This window comes from Eulemur rufifrons, chromosome 6, assembly GCF_041146395.1.
Source record: "Eulemur rufifrons isolate Redbay chromosome 6, OSU_ERuf_1, whole genome shotgun sequence".
Lineage (NCBI taxonomy): Eukaryota > Metazoa > Chordata > Mammalia > Primates > Lemuridae > Eulemur > Eulemur rufifrons.
Window position 1 is genome coordinate 53,065,153 of NC_090988.1, and position 25,713 is coordinate 53,090,865.

At 40.0% G+C, this 25,713-nt stretch overlaps 1 protein-coding gene across 4 annotated transcripts in view; it reads left to right on the forward strand.

Annotated features, from left to right (window-relative positions):
- C2CD3 (C2 domain containing 3 centriole elongation regulator) overlaps nucleotides 1-25,713 on the forward strand; it is a 136,478-nt gene that overhangs the window by 65,243 nt on the left and 45,522 nt on the right. For all 4 annotated transcript variants that reach the window (XR_011233696.1, XR_011233697.1, XM_069471006.1 and 1 more), the window contains exons 17-24: nucleotides 1,035-1,215; nucleotides 2,699-2,882; nucleotides 4,368-4,540; nucleotides 5,620-5,743; nucleotides 10,798-11,066; nucleotides 11,548-11,637; nucleotides 16,513-17,115; nucleotides 21,396-21,734. Coding sequence is in view for 2 of the 4 variants with exons in the window: in XM_069471006.1 (XP_069327107.1) it covers nucleotides 1,035-1,215; nucleotides 2,699-2,882; nucleotides 4,368-4,540; nucleotides 5,620-5,743; nucleotides 10,798-11,066; nucleotides 11,548-11,637; nucleotides 16,513-17,115; nucleotides 21,396-21,734 (1,963 nt within the window). In the remaining 2 variants the exon portion in view is untranslated. The remainder of the gene's footprint in view (nucleotides 1-1,034; nucleotides 1,216-2,698; nucleotides 2,883-4,367; nucleotides 4,541-5,619; nucleotides 5,744-10,797; nucleotides 11,067-11,547; nucleotides 11,638-16,512; nucleotides 17,116-21,395; nucleotides 21,735-25,713) is intronic.

A 25,713-nucleotide genomic window follows, 5' to 3' on the forward strand; every position in this document is an offset into this window, starting at 1 on the left:
TCTCATCCAGTTCACCATCTGAAGAACTGGTTCTGCACAATCTGCAGAATTATCAAATTGCTATACTACTCTAAGGCCAAATTAAGCAGCTGTTGCAACTGAGAAGTTTTTTTTTTAACCAAATTTTTTGTTCCAGGGAATCAAATTGCAGTTTTTTGTTTTCCTAAGGGAAATTTCTGAGTAGAGCAGGTATTGCTAACGTTTTTAGATTTCAAAGCAAAGACCTAAGGCAATTTCTGTTCCAGATTTATTGGATTAGCAGTTAGAATGTTAAACATGTATAAATCATACATTTTCATTCTTACCTGAATCTTGAACTCCCCCTTTGAATATTCCTAATAATCGATTGCCTAATGTCAGCTAAGGCTGTATAGAATAGCAGTAAAGAACGTTGGCTCTGGAGTCAGACTGCTAGAGTCTAAACTTTGGTTCCACTGTTATTAGCTATGCATGTTAAATTCGCTAATACAAATGAAGTGCTTGATATAGTGCCTGGTTCCTAGTAAATGCTCAATAAATACACAATTATTAATAGCAGTACCTTTAGTAACAGTGTATTTACCACCTCCCCATGTAGTCCTTACCATTATTGGACAGTCCTGGTATTATCTCCAACTTCTTTAGAAATAGTAATCAGTATCTGTTTGCTTTAAATGTTTGTTCTTTTTCCTACTAGGCAACAGCCTTCTATTCTTAGTGTACTAAGATCTTTTATCAGGAACAAATATTGAATTTGATAAGATGCCTTTTTAGCATTTATTGAGTTAGTCATTTTTTTTTTCATTGTTCCATTAATGCACTGAATTACATTTGTGGATTTCCTACTGGCCCAGTCTCATGGTCACGAGTAAATCCTGCTTGGTCTAATTACAGTGATCAGTTGTGAGAGTTATACACAATGAAAATGAACTATCTGTTTTAGGCTCAACTAATTATACTTATTTCTTCATCTATATTCAGGCTCCATAGAGAAACAAGAATATTCTAAGCAAGTTACTCTTTAAAGCTCACCACTGTTTCTGTTTCATTAATAGGCGGAGGACCAAGGAAATGGACTAATGGAGCATCACTTTGAGATCCATGTAGAGATGGTTAAAGGGCTAGCCCCTCTTCAGGCAACAGTCTGGGGAGAAGCAGATTGTTATGTCCAATACTACTTTCCAGTTCAAGACTCACAATCCAGTGTGCTGAAAGGACCTGAGATCCTTGAAAATGGTAGGTCTAGGAGATTAGGCCTTCTCATTCTTGTATGGTTCTTCTATTGGATATACTTGGGATTTTTTTTTTCCCGAGTTAATTTTATGTTGTTGAATGTTTCTAGTCTTACCTAGGCAGTAAATTAAAAGGTAGGCCAAGTCTGTATTTTTTAAACTATTTTTGTGACTTTTTATTTTGATATAATTTAAATTTACAAAAAAGTTGTAAAAATAGTACAAAGAACTTCTGTATACTCTTTACCTAGATCTACCAATTGTTTACATTTTGCCCCTTCTTATATCATTTATACGCCTACTTACTCTTACCATCTATCTATACACATACAGTTGATTCTCATTATTCACCATAGTTATGTTCTCAAAAGCTGCCATGAACACTGAATTAGAGAATACTGAACCTTTGCTCCTAAGGGAAATGTGTACATACACATATCTCACATAGATCATACTCTTAAATCCTACAAACAACTTATCCTGGCACATTCTATTTTGTTTATTTTACAAAAGAGAAAAAGAGATTCAGAAGTGTTAAGTGACTTGCATGGGGCCACCTCACTAACAGGTGCCAAGGTTGGGATTCATATCCCATCCAACTGGACCCAGCTGGACCCAGAGCTGGAGTTTGTACTACACTGTACTGCACCCTACCGTCTCCATCTTCTGCTCATCTCTAAGAGCTGAAACAGGAAGGCAGAATCTCTCACCTTGTTGTCAGCTGGGAACAAACAGATTGGGTGACTCAAATTTTTCGCCATTCAGTGCATGTCTGAGAGTGACTGCCAGAATGCTACCAGTTTTGATTTTGAGGTTCAAGTAAGAGACTTGTATATGCAGAATGTAGAGAGAACTCTTGCAAATCAATAACTTTTTAAAGACCCATTAAAAAGTGAACAAAGGATCAAATAAACATTTCCCCAAAGATATACAAATGGCTAAAAATCACACAGAAAAATACCAAGCCTCATTAGTTATTTGGGAAATGCAAAACTACCGTGAGATACTACTTCACACTCCCTAAGATGGCTATAGTTTTTTTTTTTTACAAAAAGACTAATAAGTGTTGGCAAGGATGTGGAAAAACTGGAAGTCTCATATAATGTCCACCAGCAAAGGGATCGCTTTCTTCTATATTTTCATGGGACCTTATGGAGCCATCTACTAGGGAAATGAACCTTGGTAAGAGTAACACAATCAAAAGATACAGGTTCTGGTTGCAGGTCTGTGACCTACTGGCCCTTAGACCTTTGGGTTAACTGTGTAACCTCAAGGTGCCTATATCCTCATCTGTGAAGTAGGAGTAATGATACCTGCTTTGTTCCACACAGGAATATTGTGAAGACAAAATTGAATATTGCATATTAAAGTGCTATCCTATTACATATAAAACACTAAGCAATATTCACTGGAAGGACATGTAAGGGGGGAAAAAACCACTTTAAGTGATGTGTTAGATTATTCTGAATTGCTTTTCTTTTCCAAAGGAATTACCATGAAGCCCTTCAGAACTGCAACCACACTCTGTGTTCCAGATCCCATCTTTAACAGTGAACACCATCACTCTCTTCTGTTGCCAGCGGAAGTTCCTGTGCAAAGGCTACTCCTAAGTGCTTTCTCTGCACAGGGACTCATGCCTGGAAGTGGAGTCCAGTTTGAAATCTGGTGCAGGTACAGCATGGAGAACCCAAACCTATGCCTAGGAAGGAAGTGCACAATCATAAAGCATCCTGTCCTCGGCCAGGCCTGGTGGCTCATGCCTGTAATCCCAGCACTATGGGAGGCCAAAATGGGAGGACCTCTTGAGGCTAGGAGTTCAAGTCTAGCTTGGGCCACATAGCAAGACCTCATCTCTATAAAAAATGACAAAGATTAGCCAGGCATGGTGGTATGCACCTTTAATACAAGCTACTTGGAAGGCTGAGACAGAAGGATCACTTGAGCCCAAGAGTTGAAAGTTGCAATGAGCTGTGATCACAACACTGTACTCCAGCCTAGGTGAGAGAGACTGGAGAGAGACTCCATCTCTAAAAATAAAAAAATAAATAAAGCATCCTATCCTTAACCAACCTAGGTTGAATTATTTTAAGGAAGCTAACAGCCCTTTCTGCCCTGGTTTGTATTATTTGGTCTTGACAGTGAATCTTACCCAGTTTTTACTGAAATCTATGAAATTACTAGGATCTTGGGAGCAGTTGTATCTCATACTTCTAATTGCTACTTACATTAGAACTGAAGTCCTATTAATTGTACCTCCTAGTGTCTCTTAAACATATCAGTCACCTTTTTTTGTGCTTCTCTTACTACCTTATTTAGTTCAGGCCCTTGTCGTGTCATGCCTAAATTGCCGCGATAGCCTCTTGACTCGTCTCCCTCTTCTAAATGCGTTTATTGTAATCGGTTTTCTACCACAAGAAGAGTGGACTTTGTAAAATATAAATCCACGCAATGTTACAGACATTGGTAGATTTCCAGGAAAATACTGGCATGAATACAGATGTTCAGCCTCCCCCTTTTATATTCGCACCCCCGAGAAACTAACTAAAATGATTAAGGGAATATAACAGGAGGGGAAACAGCATCAGGAGCAGGACTAGGGAAGAGTACTGTCCACATGCGAGAAATTTTTCCTAAATACGATTAGATGAAAATTGAGTGCAAAAAAAAATTTTTTTAAACCACCTAGGTTTGGTTTACAACTTGTGGTCTAAGACTCAATTGTTTTGACAAGAGAAGAAAATAGAGTACGTACTGACAGATCCTCATAACCCCTCCAAATTAGAGGGCTCTGAGCATGAAGACAAGTAAGTCATGAAAGAGATTGGAATTACTACACTTAGACCCACGTTTGCTGCTGCAGGGTGGAAGCTTTCAGGAGTGGCTACCCACAGGGCTCCAAGGCATATGCAGTTACCTCAAACAGAAAGCCTGTTGGGAAGCTGGGCTTTGTCCTGAACTCAGGGTATAATTTATGGGGTTCTTCTTCCGTGTAAAGGGCAGTAAATCCAGCCAGACATAGCCACAACTGTATATCGCCAATACAGAACAATCAGGCTCCAAAGATAATTAGATACTGAAGGCTGATCTCTGGGGCATACTGAATCATTCATCCACCTAATTCTTCCAATGGACAGCTTGTGCTTTTGTGGTTTACAGATACTATTATCCCAATGTGAGAGACCAGATGGTTGCCAAAGGAACCTTGCCATTATCAAGGATCTGTGCTACGGTTACTATGCAACGTTGTGAGGATGTGGGAATACAGACCTTTAATCTCCCTTTAACCCCCAGAATTGAGAACAGGAAAGAGTTGAGGAACCAGTCATCAGGTAATTGAAGACTAGTTTGTTTTTCCCTTTCAAAATCAGTATACATAAAAATCCCTTTTCTTTCTAAATTAGTGATTCTTCACGTACTGGGGTATTTACCCTTTTGAGGCTCTGATGAAAACTGAGACACCTTCTCTTAGAATAGTGAGAATACAATATACACTACAAATTTTGTATACAATTCTAGAAAACTCATAGTTCCATGGGCTCTATATAAATGTTGCTTGTCTCATTTCACCTTTAACTTCAGCAAGCATTTAGTAAACCCTTGTGGCATAAATTATATTATATGGTGCACTCAGAGAATTACTATTATTCCAAGCTAACATGAGCAGATGTGGGATTGGTGGACTATAGTTAGCATAAATGGGGAATTCCCTATAAGGGAGGATTTTGGACTTAAAGTTGGAAGGGACTTAATTAGAATTTGGAGTTTGGAATGGTATTATATTCCTAATACTTCCAGCAGGATGACCTACCCTCCACGTGTTTCATCAGATAAACTAGGTTTAGCCTCCTAAATCAAATTGCATTTTCATGCTTGCTGAAGAATATCTGCCAAAACAAAAGGTTTTGTCTTGCCATAATTAAGATCAAGTTGTTTCCTAACCCTCACTGATCAGCTTGTTCTGCTATTCCTTGAAGCTTTCCCTGAAATGTGACAGTAGGATGGTAGAATTTTTATAAAAAGTTGGCCTGTGAAGGATAATTCAGATGCTGATGGTAGGAGGGCGATAAAAGTGTGTGAGAAATGGAAACCTTTTAAAAGTTTTTTTTAAAAAAGGTCTAGAGCCCATCTCATTTCTGTACACATAACTGAGGGTTAAAAATCTGGAATTGTTCTGCCTTTGATGGTTGTGTGATCTTAGTAAGAAATTGAATCTCTGAGCCATAGTTTCTTATATATAAAGTAAAAACCTATTAAGCCTTTATTAACCTTCAAGTACAATAATTAATGTAATTCTGACCAGGACAGATTCTCTCACCGTCCCTTATTGTTCATTGTGATTGCAGTGTTTATCCTCTTCTTCCTTCTAACCAACATTTTTATCTTTTTGCCTTTTGTCCTCATTTTTTAGGCTTTCTGGACGTGGGCCTAAGGTACAGGCATACTCTAAGAACAGCAGAGGGAGTTCTTGCTGCCCGAGCCGTCTCCATCTCAGTCCAGATTATCAGAGCCTGTGGTTTGCAAGCAGCAGCCAAGTAAGTCTACCTGAGAAAAGCAATTCTCAAACCTTTTACCAATGCAGTCTACACAATAGTATGCTTACATGTGCAAAACTGTCTTGTGTACAATTTCCAGATCACTAACTACAAATCTTTTCTTTTTCTGTTAAGAAAGCATTTCAAAACATAAGTGAGTAAATCACTTACAAACTTTGCTATTTTAACTATTATTAGCAACTCAGTTCCTTGACCTTGCTTAATAATTTTATCCTCTACCTTTCTTAAGCACTTAATCCTGTGGTCATACCCTACCTCAAACCATGCCACACCCAATCACTGCAGCTCTTCTGTAATCTCTTCATGCATTTCAGTCTCTGAGTACTACCTCCTGTTTTTCTAGCTTGTTCCCCTTTAGTCTGCTCTCAGCATAGTAGCCAGTGATCCCATGAAAACTTAAGTCAGATCTTGATACATGTCTACTTAAAACCTACCAGTGACATTCCATCTCATTCATAAGAAAAGCCAGAGTCCATAAAATGGCTGTGAGACCCCACATGATCTAACCACCCGTTATTTTTGTGACCTCGTCTCCGCCCACTAGTCTCCCCTCTACTTACTCCACTCCAACCACTGGCCCTCTTGTTGCTTCTGAACACACGAAGCACATTTCCTCTCAGGGCTTTTGTCTTCCTGTTTTCTCTGCCTGGAATACTGTTTCTGTAGAAAAACAGCATGGCCCTCTCCCTTACCTCCTTCAGGTCTTTGCTCATATTTCTCTCTTCCTTGCCTTTTGTCTACTTAACAAACTCCTACTTTCCTTCAAGATTTTGCACCATCTTTGCAGCTTTCCTTGATCTCTTCCTACATGTAGGCAGAGTTGGTCCTTTTTCCCTTGTCTGTTAGCACTTTGGTTATAGCACATATCATTCTGTTTTGATTATTGGCATACGTTATGTTTTTCTCCCACTAGGCTGTGAGTTCCTCTAGTCAGAGATACTGCCTGAGCTCTTTTCTGTCCCCCCAACCACATAGCTAGTTCTATCACTTAATAGCTGCCCAGCAAGAAAGAAAACTAGATCATGCTCCTGCTTCAGACTGGCTTACTTTGGATATTCAAGAAAGAAACAGGCAAGTGCCTGTTTCTTTTTCTCTTTTCTCATTTTTTCCCTTTTTGTAACTAGAGGTCAGATTGTTTGCCTTTAACTTTATGGTGTCCAAATAAGTAATTGAATTACTATGTGGGATCTGATGCTAAATTGCTGATAAAATGTTCATTGTAGTTAATATTGTTCCTCACTAAATTATCCAAATAGACTTTTTCAGTAACTGCCCAAGAATATCTTAGTGTTAGTAAAAGTAATATCAGGGCAGTTTTTTAATCACTTCACTCACTTACATTAAAACTTTTAGTGGTTTCCCATTGTTGATAGCGGTGGGCTCCTAATTTTAACTATGCATTCCTTTTAATTAAAAAAATGTAGCACACCCTCCAAATGTGTGTATACCTATTCATGTATAAATCATCTTCATATACTATTATACTAATATATTAAGTGCACTATAAGATATACCAAAGAGTAGTAAAACTTTAATATATGAGATAACAGAGAAGTCTTAATATTTTCTTCCTGTGTTGCAATAGTTTACGCTGTGAACCTCCTCAATTGTACATACTCTTCTTTAGGGAAGATAAGGTAAAACTTCCTTAGCTTGGCATTCAAGGCCCTTCAGAATATCTTCTGAATCTTGAAAGAAGAGTAGCAGTTATCAAGATGCCCAAGAAAGGTGAAAACTATTCTGGTCAATGAGAAGAACATGTCCAAAGACATGGAGGCATGAAACTTGTGTATATGGAATACTTCTGTGTCAGACCCAGCCGAGATCAGAATTCTTCAATATGACATTAAATTTACTAGCATTTAGTTGACAGAGAAAGACTCAGAAATTAGACACTCAGTAGATCTCAGAGAGACTGAATGGTAGATAAGAAACTCAGTAGTTCTTCTCTCTGAAGACTCATGGAGAAAGTCAAATTGTATGTCAGGCAGTTTGTTCTAAGCCCCCCATTTGGTCTGCGTTGCACTTTTAAGAAGGAAGAGCTAGAAGCCAGGCCAGTTCTAACACTATACTCTTCTGTAGGTTGGGGGAGTTCCACAGGATGTGATGTATAGCGTGGTAAAATGGAAACAACGGCACTAGAAATCAAACACTGTGGCTTCTAGTCCCATTTCCATCTCCCATTAGCTGTGTGTGATCTTGGGCCAGTTTTTTTACCTCTCTGGGCCTCAGTTTCTTCATCTAAAAACTGGAAATTTTAAATACCTGCCCTGATATTAAAAGGGTCAGTATTAAAATTGACAAATATGAAGTCACTTTATAAACTACCAACTATTATACAAATGTACAGATTTTTATGATTACTTACACATGTATAGATAATTAATGTTACCTTTATTGGCAAGTAGAATATAGTTAAATCAGAAATAAGTTTTCCATTGCCTCTCATTAAAAAGAAGAATTCTTGGTGTTCTAAACTTACCTCTCCTTTGAATCCTTATTCTGGTATCTCAATAGCAGATGCTCTGAAGTCAGCCTTCTCTCCTCAAGAAAACACCAGCCATCATCTTATCTACCAGTGGTCTTCCTGAAAATACATATTTGGTGTCTGTATAAAGTAGGCACTTCTTCCTTACTCTCTTGCATCTAACTGACCTGATCTTTAACTGAAAATGAGTAGAAACTTCCTTGGGCATAACCAGTAGTCTTTAGGTTCCATGAGCATAGGAAATTGTAGCTATTTCACTACTATATATCCATCTCCAAGCCCAACACATGACACAAAGAGCAGATGCTCAACAAATAACTACTGAACAAATGAATTCAGACCAGCTTGGCGTCCAGGCCTTTCTGCCATCTCTGTTCCCTATTAAGAGTCCTTTCACTGTCCATAGGCAGGTTCTCTGTATATATTATCTAATGTCATCTTTCCAACACCCTGTGAGTATTTTGTCCTAATTTTTCTAACCACTGCTAGCATTCAGTTCATTTCCACCTTATTTTTTCTAGGTATAATATATACTTCACAGTATGCTGTTGTGTGGATACACATCAATCTTCTATTAATGATCATTGATGATAATGCAAAGGAAAAGGTTTTCCTTTTTTTTATTAGAAATGAAATTGCAGTAGGCATGCAAATAGACATACGTCTTTAGTATTTGTTGTATCCTTTTATTAACATCATTTTAACAAAGGAGAAACTGAGACTTGGAAGAGGTTGAAGAACTTGTCCAGGGTCACACAGTAAGTAAATAGTGGAGCCAGGATTCAAACCCAGATCTGTATAACTCCAAATTACTACCATCTGCTGGTATATATGAAATACAGTGAGGATCTTAAAGGAAAGAACCCCTAAGTCTGCATTAGGGATGTCAAGAAATGCTTAAAAAATAGGTAACCTTGGCCGGGCGCGGTGGCTCACGCCTATAATCCTAGCACTCTGGGAGACCGAGGCGGGAGGATCGCTCAAGGTCAGGAGTTCGAGACCAGCCTGAGCAAGAGCGAGACCCCGTCTCTACTAGAAATAGAAAGAAATGATTTGGACAGCTAAAAAATATATAGAGAGAAAAAATTAGCCGGGCATGGTCGCGCATGCCTGTAGTCCCAGCTACTTGGGAGGCTGAGGCAGTAGGATCGCTTGAGCCCAGGAGTTTGAGGTTGCTGTGAGCTAGGCAGACGCCACCGCACTCTAGCCCGGGCAAAAGAGTGAGACTCTGTCTCAAAAAAAAAAAAAAAAAATCCAGGTAACCTCTTTGCCTAAATGTCAATTTTATCCCGTTGGGGAATTTAGGGTAAGGGAATTTGTCACCTACCATACCTACACACAGAAGACTTGACTGCTATTTGTGAGTGTCATTAACGTGAATAGATTCTGTCTGTACATTGTGGAGCACCTGTGCTGAGAAAGAGAAAAGCAGCCTCTGAGATCTGGGAACTGGTTTGACATTGATAGGTAGGCTTTGGTGTTTTCCTGTTGAGCATAAACAATCTCACAGAACACTAGCATCAGACAAAGTGCCTTCACTGTGTGACCATGATGAAGTGAGACAAAATCAAGATTGCTTCATAATCTTGTCTACACACAGATGAAAACAGGGTCACTATGCAAACCACAAAAATGTCCATCGTTCCTCTATCTTGGCTAAAATAAGTGACTGCTGCTGCTGTACCAATTATAGCTTTAGCTTTACTGTAGTGTTCTTGCCTTATAGATAAGATTCGTTAAGAAAATCAATCCAGGCTGGCTGGGCGCGATGGATCACGCCTCTAATCCTAGCAGTCTGGGAGGCCAAGGAGGGAGGATCGATTGAGCTCAAGAGTTTGAAACCAGCCTGAGCAAGAGCAAGACCCTGTCTCTATTAAAAATAGGAAAACTTAGCCTGGTGTGGTGGCAAGTGCCTATAGTCCCAGCTACTCGGGAGGCTGAGGCAAGAGAATAACTTGAGCCCAGGAGTTTGAGGTTGCTGTGAGCTGGGCTGACGCCACTGTATTCTAGCCCAGGCAACAGAATGAGACTCTGTCTCAAAAAAGAAAGAAAGAGAGAAAGAAAGAAAAGAAAAGAAAAGAAAATCAATCCAGAGCAAACCCTGCTCCTTTGAGCATTGCCCACATCAGCTAACATGAGCCCAGTGTTCATAAGTCCTTTCTGATACTTCTTACTGAGATGCCCTGTGGTTCCCCATGGTGTATATTTTCCTTCATTGCCATCACCAATAAACCCAGCTTGTTCAACTATGGTTGATTCCTGTGGTCTTTGGCCAAAGGGCATTGACAGGACCATGGATTGTCCTCGGTGTCGCTTTGATAGGCAGATGAATGTTGTCTCCCCCCAACCTCTATACATATACACTGTGATACCTAGATTACTGAGAAAGCATATATGGCACTGCCAAAAGCCTAGATAGAAAACATATGGTTGGTTGGTATTCTTGGTGGTCTCATGGAAGTAACGGAGTTATTTTCTAGGCAATCAAGCTGATTTTAATATTACCATGGTGCCTTCTTCTCATTTCCACCCTTCTCCCCTACAGGGTTTTGGCTGAGCAGGAACCTGCTCTACAGTTTAGTGCCACAGTTGGGGTCAATGCCTCTGTCACCACTCATCTCTCCTTCCTGCCCAAAGGAGAACAGCGCCGAACCCACCCTGTGGCCTGTTCCTTCTGCCCTGAGTTCTCCCATCACATTGAGTTCTCTTGTAATTTGGTAACTCAGCACTGTAGCGGAGAGGCCTGTTTCCTGGCAGAGCTATTGGAGTTTGCAGAAATTACTTTTGCTATCTATCATGAAAATACCAAGTCAGGTGAGCACCAAATGACCCATCAAAATCAGAATTAAAAGAGGCTCTGTTTTGAATGGTATAGCCCTTCCTGGGAGATAAATGTGAAATGTTTAGAGGTGAAGGGGCCATAATCTCTGCAACTTATTTCTGAAGGGTATAGCAAAAAATAAGAATATGTATTAAGTATGTGGAGAGATAAAGCAAATGTGTCAAAATGTTAATGGATGAATCTAGGTGAAGGGGTGTTTAGGAGTTCATTATCATATTCTTGCGACTTTTCTATATGCCTGAAATTTTTTCAAAATAAAATATTTGATTAAAAAAATGTTTCTGAGGGTGTTCGGGCTTTGATGGGAGTATGTAAGCAAGATAATCTCTAATACATCTTTCCATACTGAAATTCAGTGAGTGTAAATGGAGGGTTATGTGGATATACTGTCAACACAAGCCCCTTGGTCAGTAGACCACCAAATAATTTTTCTTTCTTGTCTTGATTTAACAGCCAGTGATATAACTAGTATCCAATCATGCAAAGATTATCTGCTCGGAATAGTAAAAGTGCCAACAAAAGAGCTGCTGGCCAAGAGATCTGGTAAGGATCCTGGATTATCACTTTCTAATTCTAACCTTTCCCATTCATTTCCCTATAAGAGGTCATCTTGTCTGGCTCCCTTGCAAGATTTCCAAAAACGAAAAACACAACCCCTTAACACATGCTTCTGAACTCTCTCAGGTACCTCAAAGGTTTTCTCAAAAGCATTTTAAATCTTCTCCTAATCATTCCAAAGATCTTCTAATAAAACAAAGAGGCTCAAAACATTGTACTATCATCCTACTCTAGCAGAGAGGGTGATGGTAGTGGTGATCATGATGAAGAATATGGAAAATATCTATTATATTATGTAGCACTTTGTAAAATATTTTCTCAGATCTTGTTTCAGCCTCATGATAACCCTGCCTTACAAGGTTATAGGATCTTTATTTTCCTTTGACAGATAACAAAACTTAGGCTAGAAGAGGTTAAATGATTTGCCAAAACCACACACCTAGTGAGCTGCAGGACTTAAAATCAAAACCCAATTCACCCATTATTTTTTGCTATACTCTCATCTCTCATTGAAGAAGTAATAAGGTATAGGATAAAGGCCCAAAAGAATAGGTGCAACGACAGGACAGCCTAGAAATATTGAAAATTACTAGTAGCTAGGTTATCTTGACCAAGTGATTTGAATCCTCTGAGCCCCAATTTTCTTATCTCATGGATGGAAACAGTTAATCCTGACAAGTTCTACAAGGTAAGAATTGATGAAATTGTACTTGATCTTAGCCAAAAGGCCAAGAAGCAATCAGAATTGATGAATTGGTTATAAAAAGTACCTGACACATAGTAGGTATGCAGTAAATGTTAGTTTTCCTTTTCTTGCCCATCTTCTTTCCTAGAATTGCATAATCTAGTTTCTAGAATTCTATCACACATCTCCCAATTTAGTTGCGAATTCACATTTTAGCCAATACCCTAATAAACAGGTACTATGTATGTGCCTGCCAGAGAGAGGTCTTTGATATGGGATTCAGTCTCACATCTAGCACTTACTATTTGTGATCTAGAACAAGTTATTTCGTCTCTCAGATCCATAGTTTCCTCATTTACGTAAATGGAAATAAGATCGATTTCATAAGATTATTGAAATATTCGGGGGGGGGGGAAGGCAAAAAAAAAAAAAAGAAATATTCAGTGAAATTATACATGTGAAAGATCCAACAGGGCTGAGCACATAGGACACCTCAGTTTCCTTCCTACTGTATCTTACTACAGTTTGTCAGGGAATAGGCACCATCTGGGAAATCCCATCTCTACAAATTAAAATTAACCCCATTAGAGCCAGGCATGGTGGCTCATGCCTGTAATTCCAGCACTTTGGGAGGCTGAGGCAGGAGGATTGCTTGAGGTCAAGAGTTCGAGACTGGCCTGGGCAACATAGCAAGACCTCATCTCTGCAAAAAATTTAAAAGTTAGCCAGGCATGGTGGTGCCCACCTGTAGTCCCAGCTCCTCAGAAGGCTGAGGCAGGAAAATCACTTGAACCTAGGAATTCAAGATTGCAGTGAGCTATGATGATGCCATTGCACTCTACCTTGGGCAACAATGCAAGACCCTGTCTCAAAAAAATGAAGTAAAAAGTAAAGTGAAAAATAAAAAATTAAAAAAATAAAAATAAGTTAAATTTAATTATTCTAAAATGAACATTCTATTTTGTTTCCTCCTACCAATAATCTCAATTATGGAATCACAGAGCTAAAAGGACCATCTAGGCCGGGTGCGGTGGCTCACACCTGTAATCCTAGCACTCTGGGAGGCCAAGGCAGGAGGATTGCTCAAGGTCAGGAGTTCGAGACCAGCCTGAGCAAGAGCGAGACCCCGTCTCTACTAAAAAATAGAAAGAAATTATCTGGCCAACTAAAAATATATATGGAAAAAATTAGCTGGGCATAGTGGCACATGCTTGTAGTCCCAGCTACTTGGGAGGCTGAGGCAGTAGGATCGCTTAAGCCCAGGAGTTTGAGGTTGCTGTGAGCTAGGCTGACGCTACGGCACTCACTCTAGCCCGGGCAACAGAATAAGACACTGTCTCAAATAAATAAATAAATAAATAAAATAAAGGGGCCATCTAATCTAAGCAGTTCCCTTCTTTTTTAAATTTTGATGGATTTGGGGGGGTACAAATGTTTTTTTGTTATATGGATGAATTGCATAGTGAAGAAGTTTAGGCTTTTAATATACCCGTCACCTGAATAGTGTACATTGTACCCAATAGGTAATTTTTCATCCCACACCCCTCTCATGCCCTGCTTCTGAGTCTCCAATGTCCATTATGTTTCTCTGTATGACCATGCATACCCATTACTTAGCTCCCAGTTATGAGTGAGAATATATGATATTTGGGCTTTTTTCCTGGATTACTTCACTTAGGATAATGGCCTCCAGTTCCATCCAAGTTGCTGCAAAAGACATTATTTCTTTTTTTTTTTTTTTTTTGAGACAGAGTCTCACTTTGTTGCCCAGGCTAGAGTGAGTGCCGTGGCGTCAGCCTAGCTCACAGCAACCTCAAACTCCTGGGCTCAAGCGATCCTCCTGCCTCGGCCTCCCGAGTAGCTGGGACTACAGACATGCGCCACTATGCCCGGCTAATTTTTCTATATATATATTTTTAGTTGTCCATATAATTTTTTTCTATTTTTAGTAGAGACGGGGGTCTCGCTCTTGCTCAGGCTGGTCTCGAACTCCTGACCTTGAGCGATCCACCCGCCTCGGCCTCCCAGAGTGCTAGGATTACAGGCGTGAGCCACCGCGCCCGGCCAAAAGACATTATTTCATTCGTTTTAATAGCTGAGTAGTATTCTATGGTATACATATATACCACGTTTTCTTCATCCACTCATCAGTTGGTGAGCACTTAGGTTTGTTCTCCATCTTTGCAAATGTGAATTGTGCTGCAGTAAGCATGCAGATGCAAGTGTCTTTTTTTTTTAAATGACTTCTTTTCCCTTGGGTAGATCGCCACCAGTTCTTATATGCTGAAATGGTGTGAAATTTTGTGTCTGCATACATTTGTGCATTTTTCTGAGGATAATAATTTTCATTAGAGCCAAAGAGGTCTGTGACCAAAATATGTTAAGAACCACTAGGTTGTAGGAAAACTAACACCCAGAGATGAGACGTTACTAAAGCCAAAGCCACAGGTTCTTAGACTGTCCAAGCTGAAAGGAACTTTAGAGATCAAAATTTTCAGCCTCCTCATTTTACAGACAAAAACTAGGAAGGTCCAGAAAAATTAAATAACTGTCCAGAAGTCATAAAACCTTAAGTAAGCTTTTAATCTCAAATTAAAATTTATATTAGGCCAGGTGTGGTGGCTCATGCCTGTGATCCTAGCACTCTGGGAGGCCGAGGTAAGAGGATAGCTTGAGTTCAGGAGTTCAAGACCAACCTGAGCAAGAGCAAGACCCTGTCTCTACTAAAAATAGAAAAATTACCTGGGCATCGTGGTGTATGCCTGTAGTCCCAGCTACTCGGGAGGCTGAGACAGGATGATCGCTTGAGCCCAGGAGTTTGAGGTTGATGTGAACTAGGCTGACGCCACAGCACTTGCCCGGGCAACAGAGCGAAACTCTGTCTCAAAAAAAAATTTTTTTTTTTAATTAATCTCAATAACCCTAAATCTTTTCGTTTTTAAAGTATAATTAATAGGACCTTTCTCAGAAAATTACTGTGATTATTGTTATATCATTCCACAATCTGTTTTACCTAATTCTGAAATCCAAAAAACTCAAAGATCAAAAATTTTTTATTAACTCATTGAGTAGCCAAATCTGACCTCAACTGACATGAAACCTAGGCCACTGCCTATTTATGTCGAGCTTTATTAAAACACACCATGCCTGTTAATTTACATATTGTCACTGGCCACTTTGTTACTACAACAGCATGAGTGAATGGTTGCAACAGAGACCATATGGCCTACAAAGCCTAAAACATTTACTGTCTGGCCTTTTATAGATAAGTTTGCAAACCTCTGACTTATATGACCCCTGATACATAATCTTATATCCAGTTTATGTACTATGTTACCTTTCTAAAATCTGAAAAATTCTCACTTCAGAAGCAAATCTGGCCTTACGAGTTTCAGATAAGATAATGTGAACCTATACTAGGCAGCATGTAGACTTTAGAACCAGCTAGACCTGGGTTCAAATCCTACTTCTACCAGTTGGTAGCTATAATAACTTGGACAAGTCACTGAGCTTCCATTTTCTCTTCTATAAGGTAGGGATTGTTATCCCATTTAATCCTCAGAGCTTCGCAGGGTTATCAGGGGAATTAAATGAAATAATATATGCAGAATTTCTAACACATAGTGAGTATTCAATAAAGCGTAGTTGTTATTCATTTGAAATCTAGTGCCTGGTCCTTGGTATGTGTCTTCCAAGGCAGCTCCCTTGGTGGAAGATCTGGGTGCAGACCCCAGATCTCTTGACAATTTTGTCCCATGCCTTTTCCATTGTACTCATTGTACCATAAACAGTTTACACCTTTAAAGCACTTGTCCTTCAAAGCTCTTTCTAAACAATTGTCTCATTTGACAGTCATAACTTTGTGTGGTAGACAAGATGAGCATTAATTTTCCCAATTGTGAGGTAAGGAAATGAGAGTTGAGAGAGATTAATGGCTTACCCAGAATAAACTGCTAGTTTGAGGCTGAGCCAAGCAGAGAACTCAGGTCTTCCAACTCCTAGCCTTTTTTCTTCCTATCTAATCTCATTGCCTCTCAGTGGTCAGATGAAACACAAACACTGTCATTGTGGGTATGTTTTCTGTTCTGTCTTGAGCCAAGATGGTAGAGACTCTGTGGTAGAGAGTGTTTTTACTTTTAAGACAATAATTGAGAATCTTTCTTTCTTCCCATAAGGGATCACAGGATGGTATCCTATCATTTTACCAGAAGATGGGGGCCTGTCTCATGGCTTGGAGCTCATGCAGAAGATTGTGGGTGGCCTGGAGCTTTCGGTTTCCTTCACCCATCCTGGAGACAGAGAGCGGGTGTTGGAAGCTGCTGAGCTATTGGGCTGGAGCTTTGAGAATAGCCTGAAGTATCTTGTCAAAGTGGATGAAGAGAAACCAGCCACTGTCACCATCTCCACCCCAAGGCTGTGGCTGCCTATCCATTGCGTACTGCTTGCTGGCCACAGCCACATTCATAAGAACACATACTGCTACCTTCGCTACAAGCTGTATGATCACGAAGCCTTTTGGACCCCTCTCAAGAAGCCTAAGGAATCTGCAAACAAAAAGCAGGTCATGGTTTCTTTCAAGGCATCTAAAAGAGCAGAAGTTACTAGGGGCTCGTCACTCCTTTGGTACTTTAGGGAGGAGAGGCTAGAGATCCAAGTGTGGCGAGCTTATGGCAATGATAGTGTGGAGAGGCCACACCAGACGGACAGCTGGATTGGCTCAGCATACGTGGACCTGGCCAGACTTGGGGAGAGGTCAGCAAGGACACTAACTGTCAGTGGTAAGTGAGGAGCAGGTTCAACTCTTTTAGTTTGAACCCCTGCTCTTTGTCAAGTACTATGTGACACACTCTCACAGACATTATTTTACTGGACCCTGCCAACAGTACCAGTGAGATAGGTATTAAACCCATTTTACAGTCATGAAAATGGAGGCTAAGAGGGGTCGGGCATCTTGCCAAGGGTCACAAACTAGTAAGTGTTCCTTCCATTATTGTGTCCTGAAGATGAGTAATAATTCAGTAGTGCTTCTTATAACTAAAGAAATTTCAAAAAGATAGAAGTCCACTGGCTGCTTAAGAAAGGGCATTACCTGGCTGGGTGCAGTGGTTCCCACCTGTAATCCTAACACCCTGGGAGGATGAGGCAGGAGTATCATTTGAGCTCAGAAGTTCGAGACCAGCCTGAGCAAGAGCAAGGCTTGTGTAGACACCACATGTCTACAAAAAATAGAAAAATTCGCTGGGCGTGGTGGCATGCGTCAGTAGTTCCAGCTACTCAGGAGGCTGAGGCAGGAGGATTGCTTGAGCCCAGGAGTTTGAGGTTGCAATAAGCTATGTTGACACCACTGCACTCTAGCTGGGGTGACAGAGCAAGACTCTGTCTCCAAAAAAAAAAAAAAAAAAACTGAGCATTACTTAATTCCAGTATCTTGGTGGGGTCAATATAGATCTGAGACCTGGCTTTGAACTTTATAGCACTAGAATACTTCCAAATTCATCAGATTTTTGCACCTAACATAGTGCCTAGAACATTGTAAGCACTCAGTTAATATGTATAAAATAAGAATTAATGGATTTAGGGGACTACTTTTAGCTACATGTATAAGAGCCTATCTGATCATCTAGAATGCTAGTTTATTAATTACACTGAAAAGCATTCCTGCTAAGGGAACCAGGATATTCTTCTCTGGTCAGCACATCTTGGAACCACAAAGAAAGTCTACATGGTAGTAAACTAGTTCACAAGGCAGGAAGGAAACAGGTAACATTTGCAGGTGGAATTTATGTGCTGGGTGCTTTTCTTTCAAACATTTCTTTAGTAACTGATCGATGGGCTTGGCCCTGCAAATTCAAAGATGACTAAGAAACAGTCCCTGCCTTCAATCAGTTTACTTTCTAACGGGAGAATACATTATTGAGTAAATAATTACAGTGAAGCATCAGAAGTATGAAAAAGGTATTCTCAGTGTTGCTTTGGAAATACAGGGATGCAATATCTCTGGTTTAAGTATAGCATCTCAGTGAAAGTAATACTTGACCTGAGTTTCAAAGCATGTAGATATAAGACAAGGAAAGGAGAGAAGAGTATTCTAAAGAGGGGAACAGCATGTGTGAAGGCACAGAGTCATGAAGCAGTTTGTTATATTTTTGGCATTGTAAGCAATTTGGGATGGCTGGATCATAGGAAACATAGGTTGAGAAGTGATTGGAGGTGAAGCTAGATAGATGGGCAAAAGTTCTGTGTTGAAGGCCTTCTCTTCTAAGTTGAAGAGCTTGGACTCTTTCTGAGAGCTATAGAAAGCTATTATAAAGGGTTCTGAATAGAAGAGTGACATAGCTTCACATTTAGAAAAATAAGTCTAAGTAACTATAGTGCAAAATGGCTTGGAAATGACCAGACTAGATTCTTTACAAATAGGACCTTTATTCAGCTTGATATTCCTGTACAGTTAGTTGTTATTTCCCCCAGTCTACAGTTGAAGAAACTGAGTCATGACCCTATTTTAGCCCTGTTAGCCTTGTGCTCTGACCCTATTGTTGAGCAGGTAGCCAGGGCTAAAGGAGGAGAACTGAGTGTGTCTGGATCCGAATTCTCTGGCTCTCTCTGGACCCAGCAGGTGTAAACCTGGCTCTATTGAGCACCTCATCAAATGTCATGTGCCCTACTTTATCTGGCCTGGCCTGGATCACTTCAAAGAGATTAGGGAAGAAAAGACCTTGAAGTGAGCCAAGCTCACTTGAACTAAAGTTCATAAAGACAGGCTTTTAACTTCATTCTGCTGAAGAAAGTAGATTTTAGGACACTGAATATAGATTTAACAGTGGGAACTCAAGCACAAATCCCCCTCTTTTTTTTTAATAGAGACAGAGTCTCGCTCTTGTTCTGTCACCCAGGCTGGAGTATAGTGGCATGATCATAGCCTGGTGTGGGGGAGGGGGGTGGTGGCAGAGACGGAGACCTTTTCATGTTGGAAGGCTGCATTAATTTAACTATAAACAAGTAAGGCCATATTCAAGAAACTTCAATTAGATATATGTAAAAATGTACATTATTTTACAAAAATCTACTATATACTTAATAATTTCAAAAATGAAGACTATTTGTTAATTTTAAAGTTAACCTTTTATTTCTTTTTAATTTTTTTTTTTTAAAGTATCTTTTTTTTTTTTTTTTGAGACAGAGTCTCACTCTGTTGCCCAGGCTAGAGTGAGTGCCGTGGCGTCAGCCTAGCTCACAGCAACCTCAAACTCCTGAGCTCAAGCGATCCTACTGTCTCAGCCTCCCGAGTAGCTGGGACTACAGGCATGCACCACCATGCCCGGCTAATTTTTTCTATATATATATATTTTTTAGCTGTCCATATAATTTCTTTCTATTTTTAGTAGAGATGGGGTCTCGCTCTTGCTCAGGCTGGTCTCGAACTCCTGAGCTCAAACGATCCGCCCACCTCGGCCTCCCAGAGTGCTAGGATTACAGGCGTGAGCCACCGCGCCCGGCCAAAGTTAACCTTTTAATGACTTTGTTGTCTCTGTTTTTTGTTGGAAACTACTTTAATATTTGGTTGCAGCATGGCGGTCCACAATTTCAGTTGGTCCTCTAGATAGGTGTCAGTTTTTTTTATTTTTTTTGTTGTTGTTGTTTTGTTTTGTTTTTTTGAGACAGGGTCTCACTCTATTGCCTCAGCTAGAATGCAGTGGCGTCACCATAGCTCACTGCAACCTCAATCTCCTGGGCTCAAGTAGTCTTCTCGCTTCAATGTTCCAAGTTGCTGGGACTACAGGCATGCACCACCACACCAGCTAATTTTTCTATTTTTTACAGAGACAGGTCTCACTATATTGCTCTGTCTGGTCTTGAACTCCTGGCCTCAAGCAATCCTTCCACCTTGGCCTCCCAAAGCATTGGGTTTACAGGCATGAGCCACTGAGCCTAGCCACAAATACCCCTTTTTATTGAATGCTACCAAAGAGGGTATTTAACTTTTCAGATTGTCTGTTTCTCTCACTCTTCTCCACATCCCACTTGTCTGAGCTTTTTATCCTCTTGTACAAGGGCTTTATACAAAGTGTGTCGTTTGATGTGTTTGTTGAATGAGTCAGCAATCCATCCAATCATCCATCCAACCATACTTCCACATATTGTTACATTTCCTGAGGATGAGGATTTACTAATAACTATGTTGTTTTGGGGTATCTTCTCTCCTATAATGATTTGCCCTTATTTTCTTTTGGTAACCATAATAATTCATACATTGCATCAAGAAGAAAACCAGTTACCTAAAAACAGTAAAAGACAGGACATATTCTATCTTATTACCATCTGTGAATCAGTTAACTCCATTTTCCTGAATTGAAATGAGTTTAATGAAGCAAGCTTTGAGATTCAGAGGGAACTATTAGTACCTTCTGCTTTATAAATAAAATCTCCTTTTAATATCCAGTAAGCCAATAAAATAAATCCCTGGGTTTAAATCTGCCACTTACTGGAAGAATGATCTTGGCAAATTATTTAACTCCTCTGAGGTTTTGGCACATAAAAAAGGTTCAACAAATATTAATTCCCTTACTCTTCCTTCTTGCCTCCTGCTGCTACCTCGTACTTCCCTTCCAAAAGGTCTTCATGGTTACTGCCAAAACGTATTTAATGGGTGAAGCAAGACTAAATCGAGCAACAGGACAGCTTCCTGATGGGGAGAAGGTCTAAAAACAAGAGTCTGTGGGACACACAGATAGGCCACTCCTGATTTCATCAAGTCTTAAATTTATCTAAGTCTTGTTGCCTCTCAGCACATGAATCCCTTCCACAATAACTCTGTTGTAGTCATTTGGCTTTGGCTTTGGCTTCAAATTAGAGATCTCACTACTTTCCTTTATTGAAGGTAGTAGGGGCAAGGTAAAAATTTTCACGTGGTAGATCAACTTCACAGTTTATTTTGCAAATTGGTGTGTTGGGGTCTGTAGGTATTTCAAAGGAGAGCACCCTCACTGAGTATTTCCGGCAAGCTTAGAGGGTGTTCTTGGTTCCTGCTTGCTTCAACTTATTTTCCATCCTCTTACAGGCGTGTATCCTCTGTTTGGACGAAATGCTTCCAACCTCTCAGGAGCTGCCTTGCGAGTTCATGTGGTTCTTTCCTCTCTTTCCTCACCCCCTGAGCCCACTCATGAGCTGGACTCTGTAGACTGCAGCAGCCACAGTGAGTCTGAGCAGATCCCCAGAAGAAATGATGAGATCCAGCTCTCTCCACCCTGTGGCCACCAGAAGTCTCCTGCCTCCACCCAGGTTCCCTGCAATGGCACCACAACTGAAGTCTGTCCAGCCCAGGAGGGCCCTGCTGAGTTGGATGGAACTTTTGCAGTCAGCATCCTGGTAGAAAGAGCAATGCACTTGAGCTTGAAAGGTATGCTCTGCTCACTTATCCAGGAACAGATGTCTGACTCCTCAGGGTATGGTCCTATCTTCACAAATCTTTCAAATCATGGCAGGACCTATATGAACTGTTAATAATCTTAATCAATAATTATTATATTTCTCAAGCCTAAAAGTTTAAGCAACATGAAAGCCTTTCTGAACTTAGAGCTGACCTTGTCCATTATCCTAATGTTGCATACCATAAATTCCCCAGTCCAGCCACCTAAGTATCAACCTAGATATGTCTCTTTTCCTTATCTGCCATCAAATTATCAGATCCATTAAATAGTTCTGTCTCTTAAATTTCTCACAGATCTCTTCCTTCTCCATTCCCACCAACTCAGGTCCTCATAATGCACTCCTAGGGCCAGGGATTCTTAACACTGGGTCTGTAAACCCCCAAGGGATCCATGAATAAAACTCAGGGTTGGATAAGAGAATAATTACATCTTTATTTTTATTAATATTTAATTAAAATTTAACATTTCCTTTAATTATGAATGTAGGCAGCAGACCCTCATAATAGTAACAGTACCTGTGATGTTGTCAATAATGGAAATTATAGATATTGCCGTATCACATTATAATTATTGCAGATATCTTAGAATATTGTTTATACCTATGATTTATTTGAAACTACAGTAGTTACTACCTACAGTTAAATCTTGCTAATAAAGCACATATATTACTACATCACAGAGTTCTTTTGTTTTGATAACTCGGTGTGAATATAACCAGATTTCTCTGTAATCCTGTGTATTTTACATTATCATTTTAAAAAACACTATTAAAAGAAGAGACCCATAGACTTCACCAGACTGCCAAAGGAGTCCATAGCACAAACAACTGCCCTGCCTTTATTCAGCCTTGTAATCCCTCCTAAATTTTCCCTTTGCCATCACCATTTTCTTTTGCCTGGCTAATTCCCCTCCTCTCTTAAGACTCAGCTCAGGTATCACCATTTACTGGGGGACTTCCCTAATATAGAGGCCCCCTTCTGCTTGCTCCTCTAGCACCTTTGCCCTCTTTTTCATAGCATATATCACACATTACTGAAATCGTTTCCATGGTTTTCTTCTCCACTAGTTTATCAACTATTCAGGAGCAAAGACCTTATTTCATTTGTTCATTCATCATGCATTCATTCATTTCACAACAAAACTTATTGCAGTATTTGCTATGTGCCAAGCACTGTCCTTGGTACCAGGGATAAAGCAGTGAACAAAACAGTCAAAAACTACACCCTTGTAGAAATTACATTCTAGTAGGATATATATTCATCCCCATATTCCCCAGCCAATAAGGTGTGTGTGTGTGTGTGTGTGTGTGGAGGGGGGTTTTGTGTGTGTGTGTGTGTGTGTGTGACTTTGAACAAGTTATTCTTTCTCTTCATGTCTTGAATTTCTTGCCTGTAAATGGCTGTGATTAATAAATTTGAGATGTGTGATGTCTGAGGCAGACAATCATGGCCTAATGAATTCAGAAGGTTTCAATATCCATCTTTTGGTTTGGCCTCACTGTTTGCCTCCTATAATCTCTGTATTTGCCTCTCTCAAATGGTGCTGTGTGTCCTTATTGCTTTAGAACAGAAACAAGGCCGGGCGCGGTGGCTCACGCCTGTAATCCTAGCACTCTGGGAGGCCGAGGTGGGCGGATCGTTTGAGCTCAGGAGTTCGAGACCAGCCTGAGCAAGAGCGAGACCCCACCTCTACTAAAAATAGAAAGAAATTATATGGACAGCTAAAAATATATATAGAAAAAATTAGCCGGGCATGGTGGCGCATGCCTGTAGTCCCAGCTACTCAGGAGGCTGAGACAGGAGGATCCCTTGAGCTCAGGAGTTTGAGGTTGCTGTGAGCTAGGCTGACGCCATGGCACTCACTCTAGCCTGGGCAACAGAGTGAGACTCTGTCTCAAAAAAAAAAAAAAGAAAAAAAAATAGAACAGAAACAAAACTCTTGCTCATAGTAATTATTATTTATCGATCATGCCTACTTCTCTCCACTCATATAGCCAAGAGCCATCGCTCCCAGGATTGTAAGGTTCCATAATGACCCTTGAGGCTCTCATCCATCTCATAACCTTTGTGTATCAGAAACCCTGAAACATTTCATCTGAGGACAGTCTTCTCCAAGTAGCCTTGCATTGCTGTATTAGAGATACTGAGATCCCGTGAGTCACAAAATTAGAAAACAATTTTTACTTTTTTACTGCCCCACCAAAGCATCCCATTTTAAAAAGAGAAGAGTCAGTAGACAAATGAGTTTAAAGAAAGTACAAAAAAGCTTCTTTTATTTTTGCAAGACTCTTTTTTGTAGTTGCATTGAGAATAAAATTTAATATACAAAAATATGGTTTACATTCTATTTTAGGGGAACTCCCATATTGTAAAAAGCAAAATATGCTTGTAAATTTTTAACTGGACAGGGAATTACATTTTTATAATATGATTTGGCAAGATAATTTGACAGTAATTTATTGAGCGTCTCCTGTGTGCCGAGTTCTAGTTTTTGTACGTTGATTACAGGTTAAGCATCCCAAATCCAAAAGTTCAAAATGCTCCAAAATCCAAAACTTTTGAATGCCAGCATGGTGCTCAAAGGAAATGCTTATTGGAGCATTTCAGATTTCAGATTTTCAGACTTGGAATGCTAAATAAGTATCATGCAAATATTCCAAAATCTGAAAAAATCGGAAATCTCAAACATTTCTGGTTCCAAGCATTTCAGATAAGGAGTAGTCAGCCTATATCTCATTTAATCCTTACCACAAGTGGAATTATGGTTTGAATAGACTACAATACATAACCATTTTACAAATGAGGAAACTTAAGGTCAAAAAGGTAAAATAACCTAAAGTTACACAGTTAATAAGCTGTGCAGAGCTAGAATTCAAATCCAGCAGTGTCTGTATTGAAAGCTCATGCTCTTTCCTCTATACCATCCTGCCTCTCAGGTACAAGATATAGATAGCTGTGTTTGCCAGTTAGTGCTGTCTACACTTTGTGTTTACCGGTCAAGTTCAGAACGGGTATGTATTGCACACTCGGTCTTGTGCTAACATTGTGGGAACAGTAATTCAATTCAGCAAATAGTAAATCTGTGCCACGCCAATGCCAGGCACATAGAGTGCAAAGCAAGTGACACATAGTTTCTGTCCTCCAAGAGCTGATAACCCAGTTAAGGAGATTAGCAGCTACAAAGTTAATGATATGTAAAGCAGCATGCACTGAGGGTCAAAGTATATAGTGTTTAAAGAGCTTAGAAACAGAGAAACCAGGTATGTCTAGGAAATCAGAACTTTCTAGAATTAGTAGAATTTCAAAAAGGTGAGAGTAAAATTCCAGATGAATGTTTTGATTTGAAAAAGGTATTGAAGTGGGAAAGTATGTGTTCTTGGCTTGCTTGGAGGTGGGGGTGGTAATAGCAATTCATCCTGTTTGGTTGGAACTCATGGCTATTGGGAGGGAGTTACAAGGAATCAGGAAGAGATAAGTAAGAAAATTGCTGAGCAGCCCGGTGCGGTGGCTCACGCCTGTAATCCTAGCACTCTGGGTGGATCCTTTGAGCTCAGGAGTTCAAGACCAGCCTGAGCAAGAGCGAGACCCTGTCTCTACTAAAAATAGAAAGAAATTATATGTACAACTAAAAGTATAGAGAAAAACTTAGCCGGGCATGGTGGCGCATGCCTGTAATCCCAGCTACTCGGGAGGCTGAGGCAGGAGGATTGCTTGAGCCCAGGAGTTTGAGGTTGCTGTGAGCTAGGCTGATGCCACGGCACTCTAGCCTGGGCAACAGAGCGAGACTCTGTCTCAAAAAAAAAAAAAAAAATTGCTGAGCAACAATATCCCAAAAAAGACTAATTGACATGTTTTTAGAGTGACCTTGGTTAGCACAATGGTGACTTTTCTCCAGCAGTGCTTGGCTTCCTTTCCCTTCCTTCAAGCAATTGCCCAGGCCTTTGCTCAT